We start from the raw sequence: 12992 nt of genomic DNA on the forward strand, positions 1-12992 counted from the left end.
AAAACAGAAAAAAGAAAGGGTTAAATTTTTATCCAAAACACGCATATAAAACCCTGATACACTTTAAAAATAATTTATCACTTTAATTTATTAAATTTCATTTTAATTCTGAATGACTTCAAAAGATTATCCACATCTTATACTTGCTTTTTCTTAACGAGGGAAGAAAGTAGTTTTCAAAATAAAAAGTGATCTAGCATTTGGGAGAAACAAATTGTGGCACTGTCACTATTACCTAATTATGAGGATGTATATAAATTATTTGGCCTTACTGTAATTCAGCTTCCCAATTTGAAAAAATGAAGCCCAAATAATTATAAACAACTTGCCTCTTATATTATTTATACTTTCAAATAAGTTTCTTTATAAAAATAAAATATTACCATTGCTATTAAATAAATACAGAGCATATTCTTTTTCAATAACCTATTATTTCACTCCTTCAGAATACTATTATTAGCTTTAGTTTCTCAAATTCTTAGCAAAGACCAATATGAAATAGCACTGGTGGCTGAGTTTTCAAGTTACTCAATGAGTTTAATATCCTCAAAGAGTAAAATAAAATTTCAACCTACTGCTAAATAAAAGCAACGGTCCAAGAAACAAAAACCAATTCAGTAGCAATGAGCACCTCTAGAGCCTAAGATTGTGTTTTCTGGATACTACTTTCGACTAAAACCAGGGTTCTTTGAAGAAATGGCTTCAGGGTGAGTGACTGTTAAATTGTTAATCACAAGACCAGTCACACAACCCCTTTCCAGTCTCTGCTAGGATCACAAAACTCCACTCATAAGAATCAACTGAGGACCAACTGTAGTGACCCCTTTCTTGTTTGCACTGAGTTTGTGTATATAAAAGTCATAATCTTCTCTTGGAAAAACTCCTGCTTCCTAAATAAGCTGAGGCAATAATCACAACTTTCATGCTTAGCTTAGTAAAACCCCACAAAAACTTAGAATAACAATGATCATTTTTAGGGGACCTTTTGACTTGTCAAAATTAATAACAGTATGTTTATGAGAGGCTCTAGAACAAATCAGGAGACAAAAACTCCAAACATTCAGTTGAAAACTTCATTAACTGGCATGCTGAGGCCTCAACAAAATAGGGACTCTTAACTTTCTCTCAAAGACGCACTAGTTCATTTCTACCCAAACCTTCAGAAACTTATCATCCTTGCACTTTATCTATTCATATATGGTTCCTTTTTTCCATATTCTCCTGAGTCTCTAAGCTTTTTCAGTGCTTTTCTTTAGAAATGCAACAATCACACTGCATAATATCCCCTTAAAATTGCTTGGCTAGAAGACAAATCTACAGAAGTTCATTTAAACTCTAGTCTCAAGGCAGTTAAAGGCCATAATTAAGGATATTCCTAATTCTCAGGAAGACAGACAGAACTTTACTATAGAATTCAGATTTCACTACACACATATTGTCCTGGGCTACCACATCTGTATTAATTAATTCACTTAATTGTTAACCCTTCAGATGTAGACAGATGGTCAAAAGCAGTAGGAGATGAAGGACCAGGAGGTGATTTAATAATAATCCAGATGGATATAATTCTTTCTTTTTTTATTAAGAGATAGGGTCTTGCTTTGTTGCCTTGGCTGGAGTGCAATGACTATTCACAGGTGCAATCATAGTACACCACAGCCTCGAACACTTGGACTCAAGTGATCCTCCTGCTTTGACCTCCCAAGTAGATGGACTACAGGTATGTGCCACCATGCCTAGGTAATTTAAAAAAATCTTTTGTAGGGACTTGGTCTTGCTATGTTGCTCAGGCTGGTGCTGAACTCCTGGCCTCAAGTGATCCTCCCACTCAGCTTCCTGAGTAGCTGGGACTGTGGACATGTGGCACCATGACTGATTCAGATGGGCGTAATTCTAAAACTGACCTTCAGTGGGAAAGAAAAAGAGGAAATACATAACATAAGGTCACTGCAGAAGCCTTTTTCTTTAGGCATATTGAACAAAGATTTAAAATTGCAAAGGGAAAAAGGATAATAGGAGATTTTATAAAACTGTACTTTACAAAAAATTAGCTGGATGTGGTGGTGCGCACCTGTAATCCCAGCTGCTTGGGAGACTGAGGCAGAAGAATCACTTGAACCAGAGAGGCGGAGGTTGCAGCGAGCCGAGATGGTGCCACTGCACTCCAGCCTGGGTGACAGAGCAAAACTCCGCCACAAAAACTGTATTTCAGAAAATTTTCAAAAAATATTCTGGGGTAGACCCAATAGTCATAAAGGGAATCTTGTCCTGGTTTTTTTTTTTTTGTTGTTGTTGTTGTTTGTTTGTTTGAATAAATGGGCTCAGACTTGAAACAAGAAACTTAGGGGGAAAAAATCAGAAATGGAAACTTGCCACTTTAGAAAATCTCCAATGTATGACTGAACATTTTCAGAGAGCCTTACTAAGTAAAATAGCTGGAAACAAAAAACAACTCTATGGTGTTCCAGATAAAACAACTGGCTCCTAAAAATAAAAGAATAAAGGCCCTGTGATAACTAATAACTGGGAAAGAACAAGGGCCACTGAAAGAACTAATGTCCTCTAATAGCCAGGAAATAGAGGGGCAAACACCTAAATACCAAAAATGCCACTCCAAGGGAGATATGACCACCCAGAAATTCTCTGTCCATCCTCCAAACTCCCAAAGCCAACTGAATTCTTCGTACAAGTTCTACTTCAATTTTTATGTTCTTAATATAGAATACTATATTACTTAAAGTTCAAAAGTAAAAGAGAAGGCACTTGAGTGAAAGTAAGTACAAAGTGGGGAAAAAATGGCTAATTTTTATCTTTAAAAAATTTGGTTTTACCAAAATGTGAAAGAAGATTGTATAAGACATACCTGTGGGTACACAGTAAGTTGCAGGAGGCTTCAAGGATAATGGTTTACTAGAACTATTCAAGCAGTGGGAATTTCTAACCTCAATCTGTTCCCAAACCAACCTTTAATTGTTATTTTGGGGCCATTAAGAGAAGAAAATTCCTTTTTTCCTCTTGTACAACTCCTACGGAATTTGATAGGTGGGTATCTACTCTACAATTAAAACTGTCAAATAAAATGGAAGGGTTATTTTAAGATGTTCTTGAAAATTTTAGAGACATTAAGATATTGATACTATGCTTAATTTAAGAAATAACTAGGCCGGGCGCGGTGGCTCAAGCCTGTAATCCCAGCACTTTGGGAGGCCGAGGCGGGTGGATCACGAGGTCAAGAGATCAAGACCATCCTGGTCAACATGGTGAAACCCCGTCTCTACTAATACAAAAAATTAGCTGGGCACGGTGGCGCGTGCCTGTAATCCCAGCTACTCAGGAGGCTGAGGCAAGAGAATTGCCTGAACCCAGGAGGCGGAGGTTGCGGTGAGCCGAGATCGCGCCATTGCACTCCAGCCTGGGTAACGAGCGAAACTCCGCCTCAAAAAAAAAAAAAAAAAAAAAAAAAAAAAAAAGAAATAACTATAGTCCCAGAACTACTGAGAACAAAAGATTCCAAAGAATCAACAAAATAATTGGAGCAGATCCTATAAGAATCCAGATTAATTCTTACCAGATTATCATGAGTCTTTCTTTTGAATGTACATTAAAAGGTCAGATCATGCTCTAGAAAAGTTTTCACTATACAACACAGCACATAGCAAGGACCCATTTAATGCAATGACATTGCACAAACCAAAAGCCCATTTAACTTGAGAACATACCAAATACCCATTTAACTCAACAACATGGCATACACCAAAGAGACTCAACAACATGGCACACACCAAAGACCCATTGCCTGTTGAGCCTATCCCTTAATCCAGGAGCCAAGAGTTATTCTCCTCACTTCAGAGCAACTACAGCCTCAAAAAGTCAAAGCACCTTCAGAGCTCCCACCTAGAATCACCTGTAAATTTGATCCTGCCACACGTGAAACTATCCCTAGTGCTAACTAAAATATCAATTTTCTCCTGTTAGTTGGCTAATTATGAAGACACTTACCAAGTGAAAAAAATGTCATGACTGCGTTTCTGTAGCTTGGTCAGTGTCTATGCTCTCAACCGATATTTTGGACACTGCAGTCCAATCCTGACTTAGTATTTTTTGTTGATGACTCTTATCTTAAAGAGTCATCTGCCAGCCTGGATATGTAACAGTCTGCCGGAGAATAAAATAATGTAGTAGAAACTAAACTGATTTAAGTGGCCCAACTTGTGGCCCTCTCTAGAGCATGTCAAACTGCTAAAAATAAAAGAGCTAAAATATAATAGTGATAACTGATATGCTTTTAGAGTCATAACTTCTTGGTGCTTTGATGCTATCCAAAGAAATTGTGGGCAGAAATATTGAGACCCACAGTAAAAGACACTCTGTAAAAACTAGAGAAAAAAGGCAGATAATCGTGGAAGAGCATGTAGCAGATCAACAAGCTATGAATTAAAACAAAGTCATGTATCATGCTGAATGGCATGCTTAGTGGGAGACAGGTATATTTTTTATAAGAACATGTCTAGAAACACAAACATTTCCTTAAAAATAAAACATAAATATAAGACAGCATAGTATTTAGCAATTGGCAGTTATTACGAAATATTTCTAAAATAACTTGAAATTAAATTTGAGTTACTCTTCATAGGTCTTACAGCAATCAGTATATGGTATAAGTCCATCCACTAGGATGGGCATAGTGGCTCATGCCTGTAATTCTAGCACTTTGGAGGCAGAGGCAGGCAGATCACCTGAGGTCAGAAGTTGGAGACCAGCCTGAACAACATGGCGAAACCCTATCTCTACTAAAAATACAAAAATTAAGGGGAGGAAGGCAGCAAATCACACTGCCACGTATGCACCTATGCAACAACCTTGCATGTTTTCCACATGTACCCCAAAACCTAAAATGCAATAAATAAATAAAAAATAAAAAAAAAATAAAAAAAATAAAAAAATAAACAGAAGAAACATATTTTTTAACTCAAAAAAAAAAAAAAAAAAAAAAAAAAAAAAAAATACAAAAATTAGCCAGGCGTGGTGGCTGGCGCCTGTAATCCCAACTACTCTGGAGTCTGAGGCAGAAGAATCACTTGTACCTGGGAGGTGGAGGTTGCAGTGAGCCAAGATAGCGCCATTGCACTCCAGCCTGGGTAACAGAGCAACATTCCGTCTCAAAACATAAAAATAAAAAATAAAATAAAAGACCATCCACTAATAACAATACTTATTAATTCACAATTATTAACTTGTTTCACATTCAGCTTTAGTACACAAAAGTACACAAGGCTTTCAGTACACAAGGCTTTAACACATGAAAAAGGTACACAAGGCTTTCAGTATACAAGGCTTTAACATATGTACTTTTAATACATGACAAGTCCTCAGAGGAGTGTCTAGCATTGATCTTACATTACAATTCAGGAAATAAAGTAGAAAAATGCAACTTACACTCATCTCGGAACCTGGGTTCTGCGTTAGGGCCAACTCTACCAAATGTTTTTATGATCTCTGTATGCAAAGAATGTTGGTCTTGATACTGAGGATCTTCCAGGAAAGAAGCCAACTGCATTTTCACTCTTTCCAGCAACTTAAAATTGGATATTGTACAGTCATTTTATAGAATATTGAAAACTGAGTAGTGTTGTTATAGTGAAAGACATACATTAAACATGACTTACAGCAGTGGATTAAAGCAACCTATAGTCCAATGATAGCAGAAATTTGGAATTAAATAAGTATTTAATCCTTTGGCTCAGAGAAAGTTTCCTACTTTTGCTTATGTTTATAAATTCTTAATTAAAAAATACAAATATTCCTGAAAAAATTGTAACAACAAAAGAAAAAATATCCCACCAGATTTAGGGAAAAGTAGGTAAGTTTATGATGATTTTGTATCTAAATTATAATTCTTAAAACAAATCATACTGTAAGTTACCCAATTATTCACCTTCTGAAAGCAATGAGTCATTAATGACTTATATCTTACTCACATTTCCCTAAAAGACATTTTTATTTTAGGATTGAGAACATGTTGAAATTCTGCCAAGACTGCAAGCTTTGCAGAATGATGTGCTTTTCCTCTGTGGCTTCACCAGTAAAAGATATAAGTGAAAAAATGAAAAACATTCTTTCTGTAACTAAAAAACTTTAGTTTTTGTTATAAAAAATCTATATGATAAAGGCATTTTATTAAAACTTTTCTTTTTTGGGTAATATGTCCACAAATTATGTTCTAATCTACAGGGTTTTTCATTTCTTTAAGGATATATCCAATAGAATAACAAATAATAGAAATCTGATACCAATTCTGAGAAGTATGTTATAGCTAGTGTTGCAAAGAGAACCTAAAAATATTGAAATCAGTTTCAGAATCAAAATACACATTTAAGAAGGAAGGCCTTGGTGGTATCCAGAAACAGGCATGACAGAGGGTCTGACCAGAGATCTACTCTGCAACAAGAGGATACCAGTCTACTAAATGACTTTTAAAGTTGGTATCAATGACACAGTTATCAGAATACAAGTGCCCCCTTGCCTTCATTTGTAACTGAGACAGATTTGTGTTCCTAATGTTATCTGGCAAAACAGTCCTCAAATCTGTGCAACATTGGCAATCATGAATTTATGTAGATTGGCCAGAAGCCTACTGGAGAATAGAAGGCTTTGGAACCAGACCTGATTTGAAGGATTATTCAAAACTGCAATATCCAGTTAGGCTTACAATAGAACATCTAGCAAGCTTGTCCAACACACGTTATTTTGTTATTGTTTTGTTTTGTTTTAAGGCTTTTAACAGCCTGGAGCCATGGTTTTTAGTTTCTGTCTCCAGTGATGAGTAGAAAAGAGGGATGAGGAAGGGGCTTTACTGGCCCAACCAGAAAGAGAAACTAAGAATCCATGACTATATTCTCTCCCTTGGACATCCCTGAAAGCTTGGCCTATACTTAATGTTCTGATTAAGAGGAAAGACTAGAGATTTCCTTAGGATATGGAAATAAACCTTGGTTAGGGTACCATGTTTTCACATAGTGAGATCCTCCTCTGGCCCATAACTAGGGCACAAAGTAAAAGATAAGATGCTCCCTGCTGCCTACCACCGAACACATGTATCAAGATCACCTCAAACATACACAGACATAAATAAATTTCAATTATTTCCTACCTCTCTTTGAATTACTGTTTCCATAATAGTGCCAAAGGCTGGAATTGTGGCAATCCTGACAGAGCTGTTAGAATTAAAAAAAGAAAGAAACTGAAGCTTTGAGATGAACAATGAGTATTATTAAATGTATATTAAAGTAAGTACAAGGTAAATATACTGTATTAGTCTCTAGCAATGACAAATTAAATAAATTTAAAAAAAGCAGACCAAGAAGAATGCTCAAAAAGACAGACAGGATAACTTAAGGTCGCAGTCTGTGAAACTCACAATTCAGGATCACTGGACAAGGTAACAAGGGCCGGAGCAACCCGCTTGTCAACTAACGCTTCACTCATGCCTCGAAGAGTCAGCTGTAAACCAGTCAACATGCAATAAAAAATGGTTTGGTAAACTGGAATAAGAACTGGGTTAGCTGTGACTGAGGATGGGCAGGCAGACTCATTGGTCTTTCTTGGTTTAGTCATCCACACGAGACATTAAAATGTTAGGCCTTTGGTTCATGCTACTACACTTACTGGTAACAACCTGTTAGTGAGATTAGCAGAGCATCCCTTCTTGGCTTGAAAGAAACAGTCCATCAGCATATTTTAGGTTTTGGAAGTATTTATTGAGCACTAACACTACTAATATATTTTTTCAATACATGGCCTCCAAATTACACTTAAGGTGAGGGTTGATTTAAAAAGAACCATGATATTTAAAGAATAATATGATAAAGTTTAAAATAAGCATAATCCAATATTATTGATTTAAAGAGATTCTTCAAAAAATTTAAGAGCTGATGGTTATTTCTTGACAGGCACATTTTGAAAGGGATGCTGAATGTAAAAGGCAGGGATGACACTTACATTTCAGGGTCACTGGAGAGAGTAATGAGAGCAGGAACAACCCTCTGAGCTACCAGAGTTTCATTCACCCCCTTCACCAACAGCTGATTGGTCAGCGCAGGGGGTATTCACAGGTGATGCATGGAAAGAGCAAACAGTGCGCCACGGGAAGAAGGAAGGAACAACCAAGAGAAAGAGAGAAAACACAAAAGCAAAACCAAAATTAGAAGCTAAGCAAATACTGCTACTAGAGTGCTTTACAAAGGCAGAGAATGCTTAGGAAGAAAATAAAGCTTAAGTAGCCTAGCAGTCCATGAAAACAGATTCTGTCACCAGTTGAACAGCGTTTGGACTTCTGATCAAAGAGTCTAAGCAATTTCAACGTCAATCAAAATGCAACTTAAAAGAATACTTTTTTAGCTTCTTTAAAACATATTGTGTTCTATGGTTAAAATTCTCAAAGTAAGGTGGTATGCTTTTATTATGACCAACAGGGTACAAACTGGGCTGTTTTTAAACCAAACTCAAATTGCTAGCAGCCACCACTAAGCCACTTATTATTGTGCTATAGCTATAGCAAGTGTATTTTAAAATCAAACAGGAAAATTCCTAACCTTTGAAATAATATAGTTTTCTCTTTTGAGGTACACAGATAATAATACTGTCTATTGGAAAGTATTACACTTGGGAATCAGATCTGGGTTCAGATGCTAGTTCTCCACTTATGAGCCACGTGGTCTTAGATACATAATATTTTCCATAATCTCTTGAAACCCAAGTTTTCTCATCTGAAAATGGTGATATCATTATCTACCTCAAAGGGCTGTTGTGCTATTAATTAGCAAATAACACACTTAAATACTGTGCCTGACAAACAGGCATTCAAGAAATGAGAGTTCAATTATTTTGATTACTGCAAGAACATATGATTTGTGATATGTTTGGAGGAAATGATCTTATTTTAAAAACTTTTTGGTAGTTAATACTTAAATAGGTCTTTTAGATTTCTTATATATTCAAATAAAATTTGAAATAAAAAAGATGAGTAGAACTAGCTCTCTATAATCTAATCACAAAATAATTTTAGCAACCAGTGCTAAATTGCAAAACAAGAGAACAATACAGAGCCTATATATTTTGTTTGATAAATATTACTGAATTTTATGAGTTCAACAGAGAAGGGCAATCCCTTCTCAATTTCAGAATGTAAGCACATATTAATCCTAAATGCTCATCAATCTGTTAACCTAGTAACTAGTACCTAGTCTTCACAGAAGATCAAAGATGTCACAGGATTTTTGGGAGGCCGAGGTGGGCGGATCACTTGAGGTCAGGAGTTTGAGACCAGCCTGACCAACATGGAGAAACACTATCTCTACTGAAAATACAAAATTAGCCGGGCATGGTGGCGCATGCTTGTAATCCTGGTGGAGACCGTGGTGAGCCAAGATTGTGCCACTGCACTCCAGCCTGGTCAACAAGAGCAAAACTCTGCCTCAAAAACAAAAAACAAAGAAAACCCTACCATTGTGTGCCTATGTGAAGGTATTTCTCTTATATGAGACATCAGAGAAAGTAGCTCACTTTAGGTGAAGATTCTTAATTTTGCAAAGATTTTTCACCGTTTACCCACTGATTCATTTTAGAATCTACTTTAATATTTTGAAATAATTTTATAGAAAAACACAGATTAATTAGCCAGGAATAAAATGACAAAGAACTTTTAATATCTTAAACATTACAGATATTGGATAGAAAGAAATAGGACAAAGGAGTTCAAATATTGTTAAATAAAACTTTCTTCTATTATTTTATAAATAAGATTGCTTAGAGTTGTATCAGTGTCTTGAAATTTCTGCTGTCTTGAGACTGTCAAAAGCATTTTAAAAAGAGGATAATGTAGGGGACAAATTAATTTTTCATTGCTGTAGGTTTTTTAAGTTCAATTTTTTAATAAGCTAGAAAATCAGAAAGTAAATTTAAGAGCTATCAATTGTGATACACTTTAACACAATATATCATTTGATCTTTTCACTGAAGTACAAATATTATCAACATTTTAACAGATGAAGAAACAGGCTTAGAGAAGTAACTTGTCTAGGGTATTAGACTCTAAGTAGTAGGGCTGGAAAAGGAACTCTGTCCAATCTGACTTAAAATCCATGACTTCTTTTAGTTGTGTTTTAATGTTACATGGTCAATTTCCTAAAATATATATGAAGTTCTTTTCTGCATCTTTTGGAAAATTTATGACACATGACAAATTCCTCTTATAATTTCATTAATTTGCTACTTCAAAAAGTAATTTATATTCTCTTATTTACATGAGAATAATATGATTGATTGGGTTCCCTCTTTTTGTTCTGCTGTCTAAAAGCTAACCTAAATTTAGTATTGAATTTCAGTAACCATATCCTATTAGGTTCCTGGTATATGCATTTCTTACTTTCTTCTCAACAGTTTCTGGTCTCACCTTTTAAAAAAAGAAAGTGTTTTTATATGTTTTTATTTTGAATTAACTAATTTTTAGGGTAAGCAGGCATAATTCCAAATTATAAAGCGTTGGAATCAAAATACATTTTATGACCCATTATTCTTTTAATATAATTTAGTTCAAATAAGAATCATTGACAAGAAAGGAACCTTAATTTCTCTGACAATTTTTTTGACATGCTCATTGAAATTTATCATAAAGGAATTTGAAAAATATTGAAATAGTTTCTCAAATAAGACCCAGAAGTTCATCAACAACCTGAGAAGACACTGACAGCTGCTTAAGCATAGATATAGTTTCCAGACCAGCACTGACAGCAAACAGAGAAACCAAAACCAGACATAAGCCACATATAAGAAGTAAGGCAGAAAACCAAACAAATCAAGCAAAAAACTCCAAAACAAATGAAAAGGGAGGCTACTTCATTTTATTTACTTATTTTCATTTACATGGTATGATTCACCAGTGCATACACACATTTCAGAGACAAAGGATTTAAGAAAAAGAAACAGCTTTTATGAGCTTAGAATAAAATCATAGGAAGAGAGTGTACTAAAGAAATAGCACTTCATTTAAAAGGATACTTTCTTCTTTTTGGGGAGAGGAAGGACTGATGAATGACTTTTCTTTCATGGTAATGCTCCCTTATCAGCATACTGAATAATCAAAATGATTTATACCCAGAAGGACCTTGTGCTAGACATAAAACCAAATGTGACTTTGCTATTCATCTTCACAAAGAACCTCTGATTATGGCTTTTTAAAAAACTGCTTTTGTTTGATAACTGAGGGAATAACATGGATGGAGAATTTTCTGATAATGTAATTTTCTTGAATTCACAAATCTAATTTATATATTTCAAAATTTTAGAAAGCATATATTTTAAATATATCAGTACCCCATCCTTCCAATTGCAATTTATCTTAAATTGTGGAGAAATTCTGATATTTAGGAAGATTTGAACTACCCAATTCTTTTTATAGAAATAAATGTTTAGGTATTTTAAGAATCACATGCATATTAGGGCAATTTTAGTTTGGATAAGTATATGTCCCCTATTACTATCATATATTTTGTGAAATAATAGCATAAATAAAAAAAAGATAATGACAGTAAACATCTATTATAAGCACTTATTAAGTTCCAGAGACTGCTTTAAGGGCTTTACAAGCATTAATTTAATATTAACAAAAATCCTTTGAGACTGATACTTTGAGACAGATACTTTTTATTATCAACTTTCTTTTGTAGATGAGGAAACTAAGGTACGAAGAGGTTCAACCTTGTCAAAGTAATTTACAAAGTCACTAAGTAGCAGAGATGAAAACCGAACCCAGACAGCCTGGCTTTATGGCAAGACTAAAAATCAACAAGAAGGAGTAAACCAATTTTAGTGCTCAAATAAAGTTCTAATGCCCCCCTCCTTTTCGCACCCCCCTCACAAACATACTAGGGCTATGATATAATTTGTTACATGATGGGTACAAAAGTTAGTTATTTCAATTTCATACCTAACTTGGGTAGGTGGCAGTTTAATGCAATTCAGGTAAATTATCTGGTCTCCTCTCTTTTACAACTCTATGGGCAGTTAATGTATTGGGATATTATTCTACATATGAAATGTTAAGGAATAGTTAAGTAAGAGTAATCAATAAAATAAACATTTCCATAATTGCAATAACTGATTTTCTAATGCTACTGATAAATTCAACTATATTTCACAACTTGAAGGTATCCTGTTGTTTCAGTTTATTTTCCTCAGTAAATAGAAAAGTATAGTCTGAAAGAGTTATGTAAGTCAGAAATTAATAAGATTTTAAAGATAATTAGAGAAATAAAAGTGATAACTGAATAACAGTCAAAGAACCAGTAAGGCGAGAAAACATTTTTAAATATGTCAAAGCTAAATTTCTGCCCCATCACACAGTACACAACTAGACACTGTTCAAAGCCATAAAATATATATGAACATAACATGATATGCAAAGCATTAAAAAAAAACCCTTCTCCTTCTTCTAAAAAAAAATTATTGTAATTGAAACCAACAGAGGCATCTGTTGACATACCTCAAACATTCTAGCAGCAGTACACCTCACGAGTGCTGAAGTATGGACAACGCCATACCACAAAACAGTTAATAGCAACTCATGGTAGGCTGGATTTGCACTAGAAGAAAAAAAACAGTGTTAACATTGAGAGCCACAGTCCCTTCCCAGTGTACTGAAAAACACTGTATTTATAAGAAATATTAATGACAACAATATTTGCAGAACATATGGAATTACTTTGGCTAGATAGGTTACAACTAAGATTCTCTAAAAAAGGATGTCACCTTCTTTATTCAACCACAATCTTTCAGCATATTCAGAAATCACATTTTTAACTTCTCTAAGAATTTGCAATTGTGACAGATAATTCCACTCTTTTTAATAGCATGCAAGTTAAAATTATGAAGAAACAACAAATTTCTCCATGAGAAAAAAGGAAGGTACACTGAACTAAGAGTCAGGTGGGTAAGCT

At 34.7% G+C, this 12992-nt stretch overlaps 1 protein-coding gene across 11 annotated transcripts in view; it reads right to left on the minus strand.

The window, feature by feature from the left end:
* Positions 1-12992, minus strand: part of RELCH (RAB11 binding and LisH domain, coiled-coil and HEAT repeat containing) — a 124372-nt gene that overhangs the window by 19645 nt on the left and 91735 nt on the right. For 5 of the 11 annotated variants that reach the window (XM_064379062.1, XM_064379061.1, XM_021672028.2 and 2 more), the window contains 4 exons: positions 12539-12638; positions 7999-8081; positions 7151-7214; positions 5437-5575 (listed from right to left, as the gene is read on the minus strand). In XM_064379062.1, the coding sequence (XP_064235132.1) occupies positions 5437-5575; positions 7151-7214; positions 7999-8081; positions 12539-12638 (386 nt within the window). Of the gene's footprint in view, positions 1-5; positions 3068-5436; positions 5576-7150; positions 7215-7417; positions 7501-7998; positions 8082-12538; positions 12639-12992 lie in introns of those variants that run through there. The other 6 variants (XM_021672027.2, XM_064379060.1, XM_064379063.1 and 3 more) reach the window with 5 other exon arrangements.

Source organism: Aotus nancymaae, unplaced genomic scaffold, assembly GCF_030222135.1.
Source record: "Aotus nancymaae isolate 86718 unplaced genomic scaffold, 86718_ANA_hifiasm-v0.15.2.pri h1tg000020l, whole genome shotgun sequence".
Classification (NCBI taxonomy): Eukaryota; Metazoa; Chordata; class Mammalia; order Primates; family Aotidae; genus Aotus; species Aotus nancymaae.